The 21109-nt window shown below is 40.2% G+C and overlaps 1 protein-coding gene across 2 annotated transcripts in view; it reads right to left on the bottom strand.

The window, feature by feature from the left end:
• CRYL1 (crystallin lambda 1) overlaps window positions 1-21109 on the bottom strand; it is a 151094-nt gene that overhangs the window by 117650 nt on the left and 12335 nt on the right. The window contains exon 2 of one of the 2 annotated variants that reach the window (XM_045797133.2): window positions 9025-9132. The exons of the other annotated variant lie outside the window; for it this stretch is intronic. Coding sequence (XP_045653089.1) covers window positions 9025-9132 — 108 coding nt within the window. The remainder of the gene's footprint in view (window positions 1-9024; window positions 9133-21109) is intronic. 2 annotated transcript variants of the gene reach the window in all.

The raw sequence follows: 21109 nt of genomic DNA, 5'->3' as shown, positions 1-21109 counted from the left end.
AGCTACACTATTTCTGTTTGGGAAGAAAAATAAATAAGTGAAATGAAGCAATCATTTGAACTGCCCTAATGACAGCCAAGTGACAGCATGATCTGTGAACACATAGATAAGTCAGGTTGAATGACCCGGCTGAACCCACAGCCCATTGGTGTGAACTTTTGGCATCAGGACCTCAGATACCTTCTCAACTTTCCCATGCAGTTTAGTCAACTCACTCCCTGAACTCCACTTCTAAGGGAGCTTCAATTAAACCACCAAAGACAGGCTCCTGCTCATGAATAGGGTATATGTCTCTCCATTTACTGAAGTTTTATTTCCTGTCATTCAATAAAATTTTAAAAATTTCTCCATGAATATGTTATACATTCTTTTTCTATTTATACCTAGATTGCTTACATTTTTTGGTAACTGCAGAAATTTTTTACTGTCTTCTAACCACGTGTTGCCAATGTATAGAAATATATATATTTCTTTCTACCTGACATACGTTTTCCCAAGCCCTGGAGTTTTACTGACACAATCTATGTTCAAATTTCACCTGATAATAAAGCAACTGCTATCAGTTTGGCTAGGCCTGCTCAACTTCTCCTGAAATGTCATGGCATGTTAATTATTACTCATACACTCCTGATCTATTTCCCTGGGTGGAGGTTGGGGAACAGTAAATATTTTAAGCTTTGTGGATCATTTGGTCTCTGTTGCAACTACTTATTGTAGAGTGAAAACAGACGTAGATAATACATAAACAAATGGGCATGCTGTGTCCCGGTAAAAGTTCATGTATGGTATGTTCCCTTAAGCCAGACTGGGACCGATAGTTCCACATCATTTCCTACAGAAGTGGAATTCTCCAAGTAGAGGACAGCTGTAGAAAGACAAAACCAGGAACCCTCAGAACCTAGTAAAGGACAGCAATCTAACCACAGGAAACTGACCAGACCGTGGTATATTGGTAATCTACCAATCTATTGTCACAATCCTCGGAATTGGTAATTTTGGCTGCGCTCAGCTGGGCTCATGCATGAGGCTGCAGTCATACGGCACGTTAGCTAGACAGAAGCTGTTGGTCAAGGACGGCTTCACTCATCGATCTAGCAGCTGGTGCTGGTGCTGGTGTTGGCTAGTGCTGGCTGACAGCTGGGCCACATGTCTCTGGGTGGCCAACTGAACTGACTGACAGGATGAAGGATGGCAGGAAGGGTTTCCATCAGCAAGTGAGGGTAAGTTCTCAATGTACAGGTGCTTTCCAGGTCTCTGCTTGAATCACATCTGCTATCTGTCCCATTGGCCAGCGCAAGTCCATGGCCAACCCCAGAGTCAGGCAGTGGGAGAAGCAAAATCATAGTACAAAGAGGTGTGCAGACAGGGATGGAAGCAATTTGTGGCCATTTTGTGATATATTACACTCAGCTATTCTAGCCAAAGATGTATGGAAAACTAATCAATGCCCCTTTCAAACCAGATCAATCCAAGAGGAATCCAGATCAAAAACTGAATTCAAGATATTTAAGCAAGTGCAGAGGTCTGGGTAGCAAGTTAAAAACACGCCCCAGAAGCCCAGTTAGAAATGCCTGAGTTCAGGGACAAGGAGTTCAGTCACTCAGGAGACAGGAGTACAGGGCAGCTACCTGGTTTCAGGGATCACTTCTGGTGGTTTATTAAATCCTAATCTATTTGGAAAGCTGATTTCATTTGGGGGGATTAGCATACCAGAATGACCATCTACAGGTGGTAAAGAGAGGGCAACGGAGAAATTGAAGAGTAAGTTTACCAAAATACAGTGATTTCAGATTGGGACTCATGCAAAACAAGGCAGTTTGTTCTCTACCTTAAAATGGAGGTGGTCACTGAGATATCAGTATGGCCCACGCCAGGTGGCCCTGGTCCACTGATGGCTAGAATGCCCTGTCACTATGTGGAAATGATGCTGGATCCAAAGCCTACAAAGTCATGTCCTGATCCAGGAGTCCATATTATAACTTTTACTTGATTTTTGTTTACCTTGCTAAAATACATTCATAGTCTCAAATTCTTACTTGAGACCTAACATATGCCAGGTATTGGGCATACAGTGGAAAAGAAAAACCAAGTAGTGAAGTATCCGCTAATAAGGTTTTCCAAGGTCAAGCTACCCTTCTGTTTTGAGATTTAAATATGTTAAGTTTTAAGTTTCTCATTTTACTGCTCTGTTAGAAAAAGATTAGTCTTGGATGACATCTTTTTAATTTTGTTTTGATTACCCATGATCTCTTGGCATGGTATGAGTTGTGATAATTTCTCTAATCTTCTAATGTTGTAACATTATTTAAAATCAACTTCACCCAGTTTAAGTTCATTTTTACAATTTCAGAAACAAGATGTACTATTTCTACTCATTTAAGATTAGTGTTTAATAGGTCTAACATTAATAGAATTTTCATGCAGAAGTAGTACTATTTCAACCACGTATTTTCACAGTATTTCACATATTTTCCACACATTTCTCTATAAAATGTTCAGAAGGATCTGAATTTGGGAAGTGAGCCAAACTGCAAGGGTGGGACAGATGGCCGGGAAAAAGTCTATGAAAAATACGGCAAGAATTACTCTCCGAGACTCCAGACAAGGTTCCCATGACTCAGTTAAACAATTACTGAGCTAGTGCCTATTTCTGGAGACAAGAGATGTGCATACTGCTTCTTTCTGTGGCCATAATGGTTATCACAGAGATCGCATAACATTTCAATAATGAGAGGTACTGAAAGTGTAACACAGTCTCTGAATTCATGGAGCTCACAACCCAATGTGATGAATGAAGACCACAAACCAGTGTCCTAAAAGGCTGTCTGTTGGGCACAGACGATTTTGACCCATCAGTCAATTCAACCCAGTGAAGAAGATACAAGATATACTTCTTGACAAAAAAGGTGAACTTGATTCTCCTTATACCTTATGCCTAATACATGGTCAGGGACTTTGTAGTCTTGGTTCCTGGACATCTAAGGACTGCAGCCAATAACCCAATGTTGTTAACCTGAGCTAACAGTCACTGTTGATTTGCAGGGTGACACAGTGTACTTACTGAGAGAAGCAGCAATAATTCTTTCCTGACTGAAAAAAAAATTTGAAACTCAGAACTCTTCTTACTGACCAAGATATTTACAAAAATAAGTTTTGGACTCAATGCTCTTCACTTGGTCTCTGTATACAGGAATGGAACATCTGAAAATCTTGTGATTTAAGAAAGGGAAGCAGGTGGCTTTACTTAAATGACAAGACAAAAATGTAGTCCTCCCTAGGAGGGCAACATGACACGACTCAACCTGATTTTCCTGCTGCTATTTGCTAGCAATAATTCGAGAAGAAAGAGGTAGTCAGTCACAAGATACCCTAAGATCTCTACTTCCTGCCAAAGAAGTATAACCAGTTCTGCATATTTAAGTTAACTCAGCGTATGTGTAGATGAATTACAAAAATAAAGCTTCTGCTCTTGAGAAAAGATCTGTGTGTACTCTTTTTAAGGCTTCGATACATAAGATTTCAGTAGATTTGCTTTTCTTTGATAAAGCTGCTAATAGCAATAAATTGTTTTGGTTTTTTTGGTACAAAACTCTTACAGACTGACATCTAAAAGTTCAATCTAATCAGGCACCAATTATATTAAGAAGTATTAGCTCTTAATTAAGCAAAGCAGTAGGATAACAGGAAAGCCTTTTATCTGGCCTTAAAAATAAACAAAGATATTTTTTAAAGATTTATTTATTTATTTTAGAGAGAAAGAGGTAGAGAGAACACAAGTGGGGGGGGGGGTAGAGGGAGAGAGAGAATCCCAAGCAGACTCCCCACTGAGCGCAAAGCCCGAAGCAGGGCTCAATCTCACAACCTTGAGATCATGACCTGAGTCGAAACCAAGGGTCGGACACTCAACTAACTGAGCCACCCAGGTGCCCCAATAAACAAAAATTTTTTTAATTTAAAAAATTAAAAACCGTACTCACAGTTTTCACATATACTCCCTGATGCCTAAAAGGGCTTTAAAAGTGATACATAAAATGATACACCTAAAAAATAAGGCCTAAAATACAGATAGCCAAAGAACTAGAACAAAGAACTTTTCAATCAGGAATCTTTTGGTTCCAACTAAGTGGAATTCGCTTGACAAAATAAAATATGAAATGGTAAAAGAAGTGGGAAGTCTGGAGAGTAGAGGTCAGCAAACTGTACCTACTGGTCAAAGCTGCTTTACCACCTGTTTCATATGGCCCATGAGGTGAAAATGGCTTTTACATTTTTAAATTATTGGAAAAAAAACAAAAGAATAATAATACCTTGTGACATGTGAAAATTACACAAACTCCAAAGTTCAGTGTGAATTTCATGAGTTTCATTGGAACACAGCTAGGCCAATTTGTTCACATATTGTCTGTGGCTGCTTCAGTCAACAAGGAGTGGCTGCTAGAGAGACCTTATGACCTGAAAAGCCTAAAATATTTCCTAGTTGGCCTTTACAGAGAGTAGGCCAGCCTCTGGTCTGGAGCACAGGTGCAGCTGGCTTCACACCTGACTTGATCAGAGGCTGTGCTCTCCTCTGGCACCAGACCAGTTACTGAGCTGACATCTCTAGGCTCTAAGTCCACCAACCACAAATACTGTCAATGATGTGGGAAAAAAAGGCAGAAGAAAAATTATTAAATTTCCTTACTATCTACAGCCCATTGACAAGTCCTTGAAACAGGCAGAGTGACATTGGTCTAGGGACTCATCTGCTTCAATGTTGATAGTTTGCTAAGGGGAAAAGGCAATCTTAGCCCAACCCCCAAGACCCTGTGAGCCTACTTAACATATAAAAATTCCTTTGGAATCATCCTCCAAGCATATGACCCACCAATATATATCTGAAGGGTCTCATGACTCAGGTTTTATTAGACGGTAATAAATGGTAATAAATGACCTTTTCCCAACAATAGCTAGCCCCCTCAAGGTCCTGGAAATCTTGCTTCCAAAATTCCTTAGACACCTCTGCTATCCTGAACCCCCTCCCAACTTAAAAGTATATAATGGGCCAGTCCTCATGTCCCCAGTGCAGCTCTTTCTGCCCATAGGTCCTGCCCCTAGGCTTTAATAAAATCAACTTTTTGCACCAAAGGTACCTCAAGAATTCTCTCTTGGCCATGGCCATCGGGTTTGAACCCTAATGTTCTTTCCTACATCATCAACAGAAAACCAAATAAAAGTCCAAGCCTCCTGAAAGGTCACTATCGCCACATAAGTATACGAGGCCTAGAATCATTATCAACTACCATTTCCACACTGGAGCTTGCTATGTTCTTATGTAGAAAAACCACTTACTATGGGAATAAAAGATAAATTTAATGAAGTATACATAATTTTCCTTATTTAGGAATACCATAAATTCTGTAAATTTCTTTACAATGGTATCCCCCTTAATGAGTTTTTCATCGATCAGTTCCCATTGCTCCCTACATCATCTCCATTAAACCAAATATTAAGTTCCTGCACTACTGTGTTCCCTATCTTGATGCCCTTTTAAAACACTCTAACTCAATTTGAAGAAATCCTTTTACCTCTCAGTTGGTTCCTTTTTTATGATCATACTCTTCAGAGGTGTATTTTCTTCTGCATTACAATAGTAGAACATAAAGCTTTTGAGCTATTTTTATTAAGCCTTAAAATTTAAAGACTTTTGAAGGGGCGCCTGGGTGGCTCAGTCGTTAAGTGTCTGCCTTCAGCTTAGGGCGTGATCCCAGCGTTCTGGGATCGAGCCCCGCATCAGGCTCCTCCGCTGGGAGCCTGCTTCTTCCTCTCCCACTCCCCCTACTTGTGTTCCCTCTCTCGCTGGCTGTCTCTCTCTCTGTGTCAAATAAATAAATAAAATCTTTAAAAAAAAAATAAAAATAGAGACTTTTTTGAAGACTTCCACTTCCAATACTGTGGTGGGCCAAAATGTCTGAAGGGCCTGTTTACAAACCACAGGATCCCACATTAGAATAATTTTTATGCATGAGGGAGTCATAGCAAGTAGAGCAAGTAAGGAAAAATTTCAAGGTTCTCCCTTTAACCAATAGAAGAAAAAACAGAAAAAGAACTCAAAGAAGATATACAAATAGCAAATAAGCATATGAAAAGATGTTCCACACATTTGTCATCAGGGAAATGCAAATTAAAACAATGAGCTACCACCACATACCTGTCAGAATGGCCCAAATCCAGAACACTAACACCACCAAATGCTGCTGGAACTCTCATTCACTGGTGGTGGGAGTGCAAAATGGTCCAACCACTTTGGAAGACAGTCTGGTCTGTGGTGCTCTGCCCAGATCTTTTTGAATCCCTTTTACCAGCACTGGGTGCCCAACCCCCAACTTTTGAATCTTTGCTGCTAAAGGCTTACACCTGTCCCCACCCTCAGAGTACTACCCCAGGACCCAGAGCAGAGACATGGAAGCACCTGGAGTTCACATCCACCCAAGCCCCTAGGAATGCCCCTAGTTAGTAACTGATGGAGAAATACGGATGTTTGGCTCTCTTGCCTTAAGGGGGTGACAAACTTCACACAGTATTTTAAGCTCTAGGACTCCATGGAATCTTGTTGATCTTGGGGCTTCTCCTGAAATCATACCCTTAGTTGGCCTCTTTGTTTTCCTTTTCCTGTCCCCACCAATTCCTCACTGGTTTCTCCTGGGAGCACTTCTTTTAATAAATCACTGGCCTGGGAATCCTTATCTCAGGATCTTATTCTGAGGAACCTAAGCTAAGACAACCTCACATACTGGAATTATTAGATATATAATACAAAACAATTATGTATTAAGTGCTCAAAGATTTTAAAAATGTAAACACAAATAATGAGCAAAACAATGGGAAGCTATTAAAAATGAACGAGTATATTTGGAAAAGAAGCAGAACTATTAAAGTGAAAATTTAATTACTGAAATAAATTCAATGGTTGGCTTAAATAACAGATTGGACACAGCTAAAACCAGAATTAGTGAAATGGAAGAAAAATCTAAAGAATGTACCCAAAATATATTCTAAGGAGACAGGGAGACAGAAAATATAAGAGAGGTTAAAAGATGTGAAGGCTAGAATGATTTGGTTCAATAGCCATATAACCAGAATCCCAGAAGGAAAAATAGACCCAATAATCTCACCCTTAGGTATGTACACTGTAGATATTCATGCATTTGTGCACCAGGAGACATACACAAGGACACAAATGGTAACACTGTTTACAATAGCCCCCAACTGGAAATAGCTTAATGTTCATCAGAAGGATAAAATGTAAGTAAATAATCTCAAAGTCACACACTAGAAAACCATATAGCAATAAACATGGCTGTACCACAGCTACAAGCAATAACATGGATGAATCTCAAAAAAAAATTTTTTATAAAGCACAAAAATAAGCAAAACTAAACCATATATTATTTAGAGATACATATCAATGATAAAACTTTTTTTTTTTAAGATTTTATTTATTTATTTGACAGAGAGAGAGAGATAGCCAGCGAGAGAGGGAACACAGGCAGGGGAAGTGGAAGAGGAAGAAGCAGGCTCCCAGTGGAGCAGGGAACCCAATGCGGGGCTCGATCCCAGGACCCTGGGATCACGCCCTGAGCCACAGGCAGACGCTTAACAACTGAGCCACCCAGGCACCCCAATGATAAAACTTTTTTAAGGCAAAGTAACCGTATAGTTACTTCTGGTAGGAAGATAGGGGATCAATTTCAAAAGGTGTACACAGGGTATTGACAATATTCTAGATCTCAAGAAGGATAGTAGTTTCATGAATGCTCATTTTATTACATTCTTCATAAACTAGCATAAATGATCTATTCCTTTGTATATGTTAAATATCACATTAAAAGTAATGTTTGCAGAATCTCTATAAAACAAATAGGTGCTAAAGGTACTCAGACCTACCCTTAACATGTCAGATACACCAGAGCTTGAATCTTGTATCTTACTGTGTCTTGTATCTTACTGAACATTCATAGATCTCAGTTTTCTCATAAAATAATGGCAATAATCTGCCTCATAGGGCTTACGATGAGAATTTATATGGGAAGATTACTAGACTATAAGTTCCATGGTGGGTAGGACTGTATCTCTCCTACTCATTTATGTATCCCTAATGGATAACACATGCCTGCAATATAGTGGGTTTTTATGCTAATTCCTCTTCCTTCTATAAGAGTACAGAACATAGTGTTAGGAGTGTATGTGTTTAGTTTTAGAGTGGTTCTTTTTTTTTTTTTTTTTTTGGTTTTGGGGGGTTTTTTATTTTTATTTTTAAAGATTTTATTTATTTATTTATTATTTATTTTTAAGATTTTTATTTATTTGTTAAACTTCTTAGGTGAATGTGTCATGAATTAGGGCCCTTTTACCTTCCAGCACATTACATTAGTTTGATGCTTCTATCTTTGACCTCCCTCATTCTTCACTTCTTTCTTATGGTTTCTATTTTTCTTCTTACCCCCTGTGCTTACTCGCAAAACTTAGCCCTCTTCATGCTCATCAACTCTGACACCTTTAACTATTACAGTTATCACAGTTCATTTGAGTCCTGCCATCATTAGATCAATAGGTCAAAACAAACCTCAGGACCTCTGTTCCTAAAATGTAATGCCCATGCAGCTCTGGTTACCACATGCTGAGAGCCAGCTCATCTGCCCAGAGGGAACACAGGGAAACCCCGACCTCCAGCCCTGTGTGATACAGGGAGAGAGAAGCTTACTCACTTAGGTTGGAAGCCTCAGTGTATGTTCAGCTTCTCCACTCCCATCACACATTTTTACAATCCTAATGGTCCTCTCCTCACGATGAGCCCCTTCTTCAGTCTTAATTTTTTATGCCCCACCCACCGTAGACCTGGCCTTTACCAGCTCAAAGGCACTGTAATAGCCATCAAATGGAAGAATAAAATCACAGATATTTATAGCCTTGAGAATATGATAAACAAGACCCACTGAGAGCAGCAGAGATGTTTCAATTCCTCCTAGAAGGTGCCAGCTAACTTACCTGATCTTTTCCAAGGCATTTGTTACCTGCTGTTGCTCAATATCGTAGAGTTTCACCTTGAAGCCTCCACTGGCAAACAACATAGCCCAGCTTTGCCCAATGAGTCCGCTAAAGGGAAAGAAAATTAAGAAAGGCTTCCAGTTAACTTAACGGAAAAGTTTTTCATTCCTAACCCAGAATGAAATTTTAAAAATTATATAGCATCCTATTCTAAAATATCTTAAAATTATACATTTGTATAGCTGTATTTATTTAAAATGTTATCTCTTTCCATATAGGAGCCCCTGAATCCTCAACTCTAGTGTCGGCAGGAACATTCTGCCTGGACCACTGCTGGATGTCAGGTAGTTAACATCAGTTCACTCACTGAAACAAAAACTTACAGTAGGGAGGCGGTAGGGTGTGGTGGAGGTGAAAAGCCCTCTGTGAACCCCCATTTGACCACTGTTTCAGGCAAGTCACTTAATGTGAAGAATAGACTTCCCCGTCCTCCTCAAATAAATAACTGCTGCTACCACCACCAGCTTTTGAGCATATCTTAGGTGCCAGGCAAGAGTCAACACCTTACATGTCTTTCCTCTGTTAATCTTTACAACAACCCCACAAGGTAGGTGCTATTATTACTTCCCATTTTACATATGGGGAAGTTGAGGCATGGAAGGGTTAAAACTATGTAGGCTTACATGCTCGAGCTATGCGATGAACCCAAACAGCCCGACCGTTGGACTCTAACTAGTGGAATCTCCGCACACACTGTGTCAGTGAGCTACCAGAGAAGAAGAAGATAAAAAGGACAGGAAGAACTCACATGAAATTGTTCAAAAGGTTAAGAATGAATGTTAAGGAGCACATCTAGAGCCCAAATCTTGGTTTCTAATATCATTCTCCAATAAAAGGAACCAAGGCTCCTTGGAGAAATGGCTGATTCTAGGACTGAGCCAGGAAATACAAAACTTGAGCCTAGAGTAATTGGGAGTGCCAGAAAGTACACAGTGCTAATAAAAAATAAAAATTAAAAAAAAAAACTGTAAAAGCCTATCTTGACGGAACATGTCAAAGGAACACAAGAGCCAAATGAAAGAACTCTAGGAGCCAAAGCTGGAATAAGTTGAGCAAAAAAGTAAAGTAACACTGGATTATAACCCAAAGTATAAACTAAATATCCATGAGTCCACACTGATATCAATAAATGTTTGAATACATAAATGGGGGAGAAGCCAAATCTCCCTTGCAGAAGAATTGCACAATAATTTATGTAGACACTCTACCCTCATGAAGCTGTAACATAACTCCCCACTCTTGAAGCATGGGCTGTACGGAATGACTTCCTGCCAAAGAGTACAGTAATGGAGAGGGAAAGTGTAGAGTGACTTTACAGTGGAGAAAACTGGCAAACACTACCTCAGGCAAGTGATCAAGGTCAACATCAACAGCAATAAATAATGTTATAGGATGACCCCTCATACGGCATGATGAGAAGCACACTTCACCTCTGTAGTCTTCCTCCCAAAAACCCATCACCCAACTAATAATGAGAAAAACATCATACGAATCCCGACACAGAACAGTTTCCAACCCACCTGACCTCTCCTCTTCACTGTCAAGGTGACTGAAAACAAAGACAATCTAAGAAACCCTCAGTTGAAAGAAGCCAAAAGAGAAATGACAAGTAAATGTAATTTGGTATCCTGGATGGGATCCTGAACATTAGGTAAAAACTGAGGAATCTGAATAAAGTATGGATTACTAAATCCATATATTCACAATAATTTATGTAGACACTCTACCCTCATGAAGCTGTAATCACATAATCACATTAATAATATATTAATATTAGCTCATTAATTGTAATAAATATACCACACTAATATATTAATAATAGGGGAAACTTAATAAAGGGAGTATATGGGAATTTTCTGTACTATCCTCACAATTTTTCTGTAAATCTAAACAAATAAAGCCTATTTTTAAAAAAATGAATGTTTATAACAGCAATTCTACTCCTAGGTATGTACCCAACAGATATGAAACCTACATCCCAAAAAACACCACTTTATACATGTATGTTTATATGACCATTATTCATTAACAGCTAAATGGAAATGACCCAAAAGTCCAATAGTTAATGAATAGGTAAATAAGATGTGGTATACCCATAAAAAGTTATTCAGCCATAAAACGGAATAAAGTACTGATACATGCTACATGGAACCTTAAAAAAATGCTCAGCGAAAGAAGTCAGTCAGTAAGGTCTACATATGGCATGATTCCACTTCTAGGAACTGGCAAATCTACAGAGACAGAAAGTGGATTTGTGGTTGCCCAGGGCTGCAGAGGGAGGAACAGGAGTGACAGCTGATGGATGCAGGGTTTCTTTTGGGACGACGAGAATATTCTAAAATTGACTGTAGTAACAGTTGTACAACCCTGTGAATATACTAAAAGGGTGAACTGTGTGCTAGACATATTACATCTCAGCAAATCTGTTATTAAAAAATGAATGTACGTGAAAATGCTTTGAAAACCAACTCCTGTCACAAAATGTAAAGCAATAATACTTAGTAAACTCTTAAATTTGGTTGAGTGGAAGGGCAAAGAGGAAATGAGTATCACATTTGGTAGAATGTAGGCGGTTACCACAAAGCATGATTAGAATTCTTTCCCCAAAGGTGCTTGCTGCTACGTGAGTGTTCAGCTAGAGGTGAGAGGAAAACTTGTCCTCTCACAACACACCCATGGCCCAGATATTCAGGGGATTTCCCCAGAGAAGGTAACGTCCAGGAAGGTAGCTCATAAAGCTAATAAGCAACAAAATCCACGTAAACTCCAATTTCAAACTCCAGTGTTGTTTCATTACATTCCAAGTTCACCCATTCAAAAGGGTATACCACAGTCTCCCCTCAGGGAACCCACTGACTACAGATACATTTGATAATGATCCTCAGGGCAGGACTAGTGGTGGGGCCAGTGAGAACTTACCCAGCCTGCTGAGTAATCCAACTCTGGATGCAAAGAACAGCCATCTGTGTTCAGCATCTTATGATTTTAAAAATGACCACTAAATTATCCAGACTTAAAAGGAAGGAAATTCTGAACACATGCTACAACATGGATCAACCTTGAAGACATAACGCAAAATAAAATTAACTCAGTCACCAAAAGACAAATACTGTATGATTCCACTTGTATGAGGTACTTAGAGTAGTCAAATCCATAGAGACAGAGAACAGAATGGTGGTTACCAAGGGCTGGGGAAAGGGAGGGTCAGGGACTTGTTATTTAGTGGGGACAGAGTTTCAGTTTTGCAAGAGAAAAAAGTTCTGGAGATTGGCTACACAATGTAAATGTATTTAACACTACTAAACCACACACTTAAAAATGTTTAAGATGGTAAATATTATGTGCATCTCACCACAATTTTTTTAATTGTTTAAACACTAACTTATTCTGCAAAAGGCTGATTCTAGGTTTGGGCAAAGCTTCCTTACCCTACCAGAGGGCAATGAGCACTTTCTCACTGGCCTAGAAGAAAATGTATTTATAACATTTGGATCTCAGCTCCCATGGCCCCTCTCCAAGCGTTACCATCCGTCCCTTTGTTCTTTTGGGGATTGCATCCCAAAAGGTAACCTTGGCCCACCCAAGGTCTATCATCTCGACAGTCTTTCCTCTGAGACCAACCCTAGAAAAATTCTACCCCTGGCACCCATTTTGTATGCAGATGCATGCACAGCTGTGGATGAATCTGGAGAGGAAGCAAATGACAAATGCTTCTACATTAATTTCTAGGTCTGAGGAGGTTACACACGTCTGTTGTTTGTTTTTTGCAATTGTAAGACTGTTAATCATGGATATCTAAGTATGTGAATTTTAAAAATGGTGAATTTTACACAGTGATGTTAAAAGACAGCAGTGTGAATTTATTTTTGTTTGCTTGTTCAACAGGGTAAGCTCTATGCACCAGGAATGATGTTGCTCAGCTTTGTGTTCCTAGGGGCTTGATAAATGTTAGCTGTGGAAAAAGGAAAAGAAAAGAAAAGAAAAGAAAAGAAAAGAAAAGAAAAGAAAAGAAAAGAAAAGAAAAGAGGAAAGGAAAGAAAAGGAAAGAAAAGAAAAGAAAACAGAAAAAGTAAAGAAAGGAAAAGAAAGGAAGGAAGGAAGAAAGAAAAAGGAAGAAAAGAAAAAAGGAAGGAAGGAAGGAAAGAAGGAAGGAAGGAGAAAGAAAGAACGAACGAACAAGACACCACACAAAAAAAACTCATTATCTAGTGATAAATACTATACAAGGGTCAACAGTCTCTTCCTATGGGATTGATATGAAGGCCACAGCTGTTCACAGAAGAAATATTTAGAGTGCCTACTGGGTGTTTGGCACAGTTCTAGGCACTGGGGATGCAGCAGTGAGAAAACAAAAATTCTTGCCCCATCGGGCTTACAGTGGGCAGGCAGAGAAGAAACTAAACAGGTAAATAAGATAGCACATGGAAGGTTAACAAGTGCTGGGGGAGAGAAGCATCAGGGAACAGGGACAGTGAGGAGAAGAATGGGGACTGGGAGGCAGAGAAATTCTAAAAGCACCCCAGGGACTGTCTCACTAGGAAGGTGACATTTTAGCAAAGGGCTGAAGAGGGTGAAGGGACAAACCACCTCCCAGAAGGCATCTGGGAGAAGGGCATTCCCAGCAGAGTCACAGCAAGTGCAAAAATCTGGGGAGGGAGTGTGTTGCATGGTCCAAATCAACAAGGCTGGTGTGTCTGGAGCAGAGAGGGAAGGGGTAGGATGGGGCGGGAGGTCAGAGAGGGCAGGAGGGATGCCTCAGAGCCTGAAGAGAGATTTTGGCTTTGACTCCGAGTGTGATGAGTGGATAATAGAAGGTTTTAGAGGCAAAGAGCAGATAATAGAAGGTTTTAGAGGAAAGACGTGCTCTGACTTCGGTTTTAAAAGGTTCTGGTTGCATGAGAGATGGTGGACTCTGGGAAACAAACTGAGGGCTTCAGAGGGGAGGGGGGTGGAAGATTGGGATAGGCCGGTGATGGGTATTAAGGAGGGCACATATTGCATGGTGCACCGGGTATTAGACGCAAATAATGAATCATGGAACATTACCTTAAAAACTGAGGAGATACTGTATGGTGACTAACATAACATAATAAAAAATTATTATTAAAAAAAAGGAAAAGAAAAAGAAAAGAAAAGGTTCTGGTTGCTATAATAATAATAATATACTGGGGCACCTGGGTGGCTCAGTTGGTTAAGTGTTCAACTCTTGATTTCAGCTCAGGTCATGATCTCAGGGTTGTGAGACCGAGCTGGCATCAGGGTCCCTGCTCAGTGCAGTCTGCTTAAAATTCTCTCCCTCTCCCTCTGCTCCCTGTCCCCCTCCACCCTCACGTGGCACAAGTGTGCTCTCTCTAAAAAAAATAAGCTAAAAAAATTAAAAATTAAAAATTTTTTAAAGAATATACTGAAGACAGGCAAAGATGGAAGCAAACAGACCAGCCAGAAGTCAGCAGCCTACTGCAAGATATGATGGTAGGCTGGAGCAGGACAGAAGCAGAGGTGGAGACAGGAAATGGCCAGCTGAGTTCTGAACACGCAGTATTTTCAAGGCATAGACTACAAGAGTTGCTGTGTGCCACATGCGGGTATGAGAAAAAGAAGAACTAAGAATGACACCAAGTTTCTTTTGAACAGCAGCAGATAGGACAGGGAGGCCATTAACTCTGATGGGGAAGACTATAACTGAAGTAGATTCAGGGAGAAAAGATTGGGCATTCAATATAGGATGCTTTAAGTTTGAAAAGATGTCCAATCGATACATCTAGGAAACAACCAGACAGAAGTTTCAAAGTTCAGGGGCAAGACCTGGGCTGAGGCTATGAATTTGGGATTACTGCACAGACATGGTATACAAAAGCATGAAACCAGATGAGATCACTAAGGAAGTAAATAATAATAAAGTCAAAGGATTGAGCCTTGGAACACTCCTCCAACTTCAGTGAAGGCTATGGGATGGGGGATGGAAGCAAAACCAGATGCAGAGGGTCAGGGAAGTAAAAGGGAATCTCAACGAGAAGAGAGTGACAAACGGGGTCAAAACCGAGAACTGACCACTGGGGTTAGCAAGATGAAATGGGGGTGGAGACAGGGACAAGAGCAGTTCTGACAGACTGGTAGGGAGGAAAGCGTGCCTTGGGGTAAGAAAAATTAGCCTCTAGATCTAACGACCAGTTTAGGAAGTGAAGGGACAGGGGAAGGAACACATTAAATGACGCCTACACAGATACATTCAGCAAAATCCAGAATTTAGGAAATTTTACAGAACAAATGACCCGTGTTCTTCAACAAATAAACTGCAAGAAAATTTTAAAAAGAGAGCAGGGTGAGGGAGAGGGACAGAGAGACAGATGGGGAAGCCTATAGATTAAAAAAGCTAAGAAACATATCAACTAAATATAACATGTGGGCCTTACTTGGACCCTGAATCAATCGAACCAAGAATAAAAACGTTTTTAGTTAATCAGGGAAATTTTGAATATTGATGGGATCTTTAAAGATATTATTTAATATTAAGGAATTTGTTAATGTTTTATGCGTGATGACGGTATTGTAGTTACATTATTTTTAAAATACAGTTAACCCTGGGGGCGCCTCGGTAGCGCAGTCGTTAAGCGTCTGCCTTCGGCTCAGGGCGTGATCCTGGCATTCCGGGAACGAGTCCCACATCGGGCTCCTCCGCTGGGAGCCTGCTTCTTCCTCTCCCACTCCCCTGCTGTGTTCCCTCTCGCTGGTTGTCTCTCTGTCACATAAATAAATAAAATCTTAAAAAAAAAAAAATACAGTTAACCCTTGAAAAACATGGGTTTGAACTGCACATGCCCACTTATATGCAGATTTTTTACAGTATGTACTTTAAATATATTTTCTCTTCCTTGTGATTTTCTTAATAACATCTTTTCTCTAGCTCACTTCAAGAACACGGTGTTTAATACATATAACATACAAAATATGTGCTGACTGTTGATGTTATCAATAAGGCTTCCAATCAACAGTAGGCTATTAGTAACTAAGTTTGGGAGCAGTCAAAGTTATACATGGATTTTCAACTCCATGGGGGGTTCAGCACCCCTAACCTCTAGTTCAAGGGTCAACTGTAGTCCTTGTCTTTTAGGTATACGTGCTGACATATCTGGGATTTGTTTCAAATTAATCCACAGAAGGGAACATAAATGAAAGTAGATTAGCCCTGTGTTAGTAACTGTTGAAACTGGGGGTAGAAGGGGTACTTAAGTTTTGATTGTACTATTCTCACAACTTTAATATGATTTGAAACTTTTCCATATTATAAAGAATATGAATGGGAAGAAAGGAAGTAGGAAAGAATATAGACAATTGTACTGAGGTCTGAAGAAAAATATGGCAGTTACCAGAAGGAGAAATGAGGTTTAGTGGGGATATTTATCAGGCTGGGAGAAATAACCGTATTTACACCCTGCGGACCATGATTCCCTGCAGACAACACAGCACTTTGGTCTGAGGTTCCTGCACCTATTTCTTTTTCTTTTTCTTTTTCATTTTGATATGTTAGTCACCATACAGTACATTTTTAGTTTTTGATGTAGTGTTCCATGCTTCCTTGTTTGCGTATAACACCCAGTGCTCCATGCTATACATGCCCTCCTTACTACACATCACCAGCCTATCCCTATCCCCCACCCCTCTCCCCTCTGAAGCCCTCAGTTTGTTTCCAAGAGTCCACAGACTCTCATGGTTCATTCCCCTTCTGCTTACCCCCCCTTCATTCTTCCCTTCCTTCTCCTACCGATCTTCCTGCTATTTCTTATGTTCCACAAATGAGTGAAACCATATGATAACTGTCCTTCTCTACTTGACTTATTTCACTTAGCATATTCTTTCAGTTTCCTGCACCTATTTCTACTGCTGAATACATCCCTCGAGGATAAAGAGCAAGCGTGCTTACCTCTTACTATAAAAACAGTGGTTTCCCCAAGTTCAATGTTCCTGTCCTGGAACATACTCACTGAACCTGCAGGTAGCCACCTGGAACCTCCACATCTCCCCCGTGGGACTCAGGGCAAAGGGAACAAATTGTATTCCATTGTATATATGGACCACATCTTCTTAATCCAGTCATCTGTTGAAGGGCATCTCCGCTCCTTCCACGATTTAGCTATTGTGGACAATGCTCTGCTCTGCTGCAATTAAGAAAGTTCTCTGTCTCTGTTGCCGGATTTCAAGCTATACTACAAAGCTGTGATCACAAAGACAGCATGGTACTGGCACAAAAACAGACACATAGATCAATGTAACAGAATAGAGAACCCAGAAATGGACCCTCGGCTCTCTGGGCAACTAATCTTTGACAAAACAGGAGAAAACATCCAGTGGAAAAAAGACAGTCTCTTTAATAAAAGGTGCTGGGAACATTGGACAGCTATATGCAAAAGAATGAAACTTCACCACTCTCTCACACCATACACAAAGATAAACTCCAAATGGATAAAAGACCTCAATGTGAGACAGGAATCCATCAAAATCCTAGAGGAGAACATAGGCTGCAACCTCTTTGACATCGGCCACAGCAACTTTTTTCATGACACAACCCCAAAGGCAAGAGAAACAAAAGAAAAAATGAACTTGTGGGACTTCATCAAGATAAAAACCTTCTGCACAGCCAAGGAAACAGTCAAAAAAACTAAGAGGCAGCCCACGGAATGGAAGAAGATATTTGCAAATGATGCTACAGATAAAAGACTGGTATCCAAGATCTACAAAGAACTTCTCAAACTCAATGCACAAGAAACAGATAAACAAATCAAAAAATGGGCAGAAGATATGAACAGACACTCTTCCAATAAAGACATACAAATGGCTAACAGACACATGAAAAAATGTTCAAAATCATTGGCCATCAGGGAAATTCAAATCAAAACCACACTGAGATACCACCTTACGCCAGTTAGAATGGCAAAAATTGACAAGGCAGGAAACAACAATTTTTGGAGAGGATGTGGAGAAAGGGGATCCCTCCCACACAGTTGGTGGGAATGCAAGTTGGTACAGCCGCTTTGGAAAACAGTGTGGAGGTCCCTTAAAAAGTTAAAAATTGAGCTACCCTATGATCTAGCAATTGCACTACTGGGTATTTATCCCAAAGATACAGACGAAGTGGAGAGAAGGGCCATATGCACCCCAATGTTCATAGCAGCATTGTCCACAATAGCTAAATCATGGAAGGAGCCGAGATGCCCTTCAACAGATGACTGGATTAAGAAGATGTGGTCCATATATACAATGGAATATTACTCAGCCATCAAAAAGAACGAATTCTCAACATTTGCTGCAACATGGACGGGACTGGAGGAGATAATGCTAAGCGAAATAAGTCAAGCAGAGAACAACAATTATCATATGGTTTCACTCATTTATGGAACATAAGAAGCAGGAAGATGGGTAGGAGAAGAAAGGGAAGAAGAAGGGGGGGTAAACAGAAGGGGGAATGAAGCATGAGAGACTATGGACTCTGAAAAACAAACTGAGGGCTTCAAAGGGGAGGGGAGTGGGGGACTGGGATAGGCTGGTGATGGGTATTAAGGAGGGCACATATTGCATGGCGTACTGGGTGTTATACACAAGTATTGAATCAAGGAACTTTACATCAAAAACTAGGGATGTATTGTATGGTGACTAACATAATATAATAAAAAAATATATTATTTAAAAAAAAAAAGAAAGTTCTCTGTCTCTGACCCATGATTCTCCAATTCTCCACCAGCATTCAGGAAATGGTAATAAGCTAAATTATTAGCTTGCAAGTAGACTGGACATTCAGCAGTCCAGGCTTGTCTCAGGTGTGATGTTATTTCATTGAGTAACTACATGCTGATTTGAGAAGGGGGTGGTGGTGGCTAGAATAGCAGTCAAAAGATGGACTCCAAGAAGTATTATCCCCGCTCCGTCTCTCCTCCCCCTACCTCTCCTAATTCAGCTAATCTATCGTTCAGGCTCTGAATACAGAAAGCACTCCATACAGTTAAATGCTTCCACTTCTGTCAGGCGTGGGCCCAAGCAACTGAAGAGAAGAGCTTAGCATGCCTCCTATTGACCTGAAAATCCTGTTAATGCCACAGAAGTGCTATCCAAGCTTCAAAGCCCTCACACAATGCTCACTTGAACTAAGCCTCTAATACATACAAGGGGTTATTGAGAGGGGCTACTATCTTGTTACAAGGTTTCTCATGTGAAGTCATTTGTTGGAAAAACGGAATGAAAACAACTAAAACACCTCTACTCAATTTTGGAAGAGGAAGCAGGATTATACAGAATGTTTTATTCCATATTCTTCTGCAATATTAAAATCTTTTACAATTAATATAAAATTTACACATTATGTATACATAAGTTATTAAACTCTCAATGCTCTAGACCTGCACTGTCCAATATCGCAGACTCTAGCCACATGCTATATAAACTAATTAAAATTAATAAATTTTAAAAATCATCAATAGTACTAGACACGTCTCAAGTATTCAATAGCCACCTGTGACAGTGGCCACCAACTTGAACAGCAAAGGCATAAATAGAACATTTTCCTCTTTGCATAAAGATCTATTGACAGAGCTGTTCTAGACTATATGAGGGGGAAAAAACCCTATAGACCACAAGCCAGAGTTTGAAAGAGACAGCCCCTGCCTGAAGACTTCTTTCTCGTCCTCAGACACCCACTCACCCCCCACACACACTCCAGAGCCGCACGCAAGCCAGGAAGTTAAAAGGCCAATTAACATTCATTCAGGTCATCCCAAATGACCAGTCATTGACTCTAAATATTTTTCTCCCACTGCCAGTATCATAATGTTTGACATATATGGTGATTTATTTAACCCCATAAGACAGCCTAACTCTAGAATGGATACTTTCACAGCGGGGTTTACAGTGGTGTGTCCCCTCTATGTTAATCATCAAACTGTGTACGTAGGATTTCTGTACTTTGCTGTATGTATGACATAATTCATAAAAATATTTTTCAAAAAGAGATTTCTTTTCCTTTCCACTTTGTGGTTTCAGAAACTACCACACCTCTCCAAAATGACTCATATCTCCTCTATCCATGTAAAAGCTTTCGCCCACATGCTGGTCAGGCTCCAGAGCCTGTCAAGCTGACTCCCTCAGGGGTGAGAGCTCCACAGGGCCTCCAAAGCAGCCTTAGCAGCAGACCCCCATCAGTAAGTCCCCCCACATCTTGTGCCCACCACACAATGAAACAGAGAGGATAGGCGCAAAAGAAAAGGACCTTAAGTGCCAGGCACAGGTAAGGCTCACAGGCCATACAAGGTAGAAGGGTGAGAGGCTTCAGCTAGCCTTTTTATAAAAGCCCAAAGTACTGTCGCTGCTTTTACAGAAAAGACTTTCCACAAAGGAGAACACAATAGATGCATCTCATTAAGTAAACCTCCTCCCACAACTTGACTTGCCTTTTCAAAACATGGGTAAGTGCCTCTCAAATGAGCCTGCACTGCAAGGGGAGGCATAACAAAGGGGGAGAAGAAAGCTTTCTGAAGATAGGCTTTCTTGATTCACAAAGGTTACATCATTGCTTAAACCTGCATTGTCCAGTGTAGCAGCCACTTGATAGCCACATGGCACTATTCAGCACTTGAAAAGTGACTAATGTGAAGTGAAATGTACTGCAAGTGTAAAAAACACACTGGGTTTTAAAGACTATGCCCCCCAAAAAGAATGTAAACTGTTTCATTAGTAATATTTTACATAAATTACTTGTTGAAATCATAACACTTAACATACTGAAATTAATTTCACTTTTTTTTAAAGATTTTATTTATTTATTTGAGAGAAGAGAGAGAAAGCATGATGGAGGACCGTCAGAGGGAGACGGCGTAGCAGACTCCCTGTGGAGCGGTGAACCCAATGATGCAGGGCTCCATTCGAGGCTCCTGAGATCATGACGTGAGCAGAAGGCAGAGACTTAACCAACTGAGCCACCAGGTGCCCCTAATTTCACCTTTTTTAAAATTAGTACAAAATTTAATTACATATGTGATTT

The sequence above is a fragment of the Ursus americanus genome, chromosome 10, assembly GCF_024610735.1.
Source record: "Ursus americanus isolate L20-20 chromosome 10, mUrsAme1.1.p, whole genome shotgun sequence".
In the NCBI taxonomy this organism is placed as follows: domain Eukaryota; kingdom Metazoa; phylum Chordata; class Mammalia; order Carnivora; family Ursidae; genus Ursus; species Ursus americanus.
This window is presented reverse-complemented; position numbering and strand designations above follow the sequence as displayed.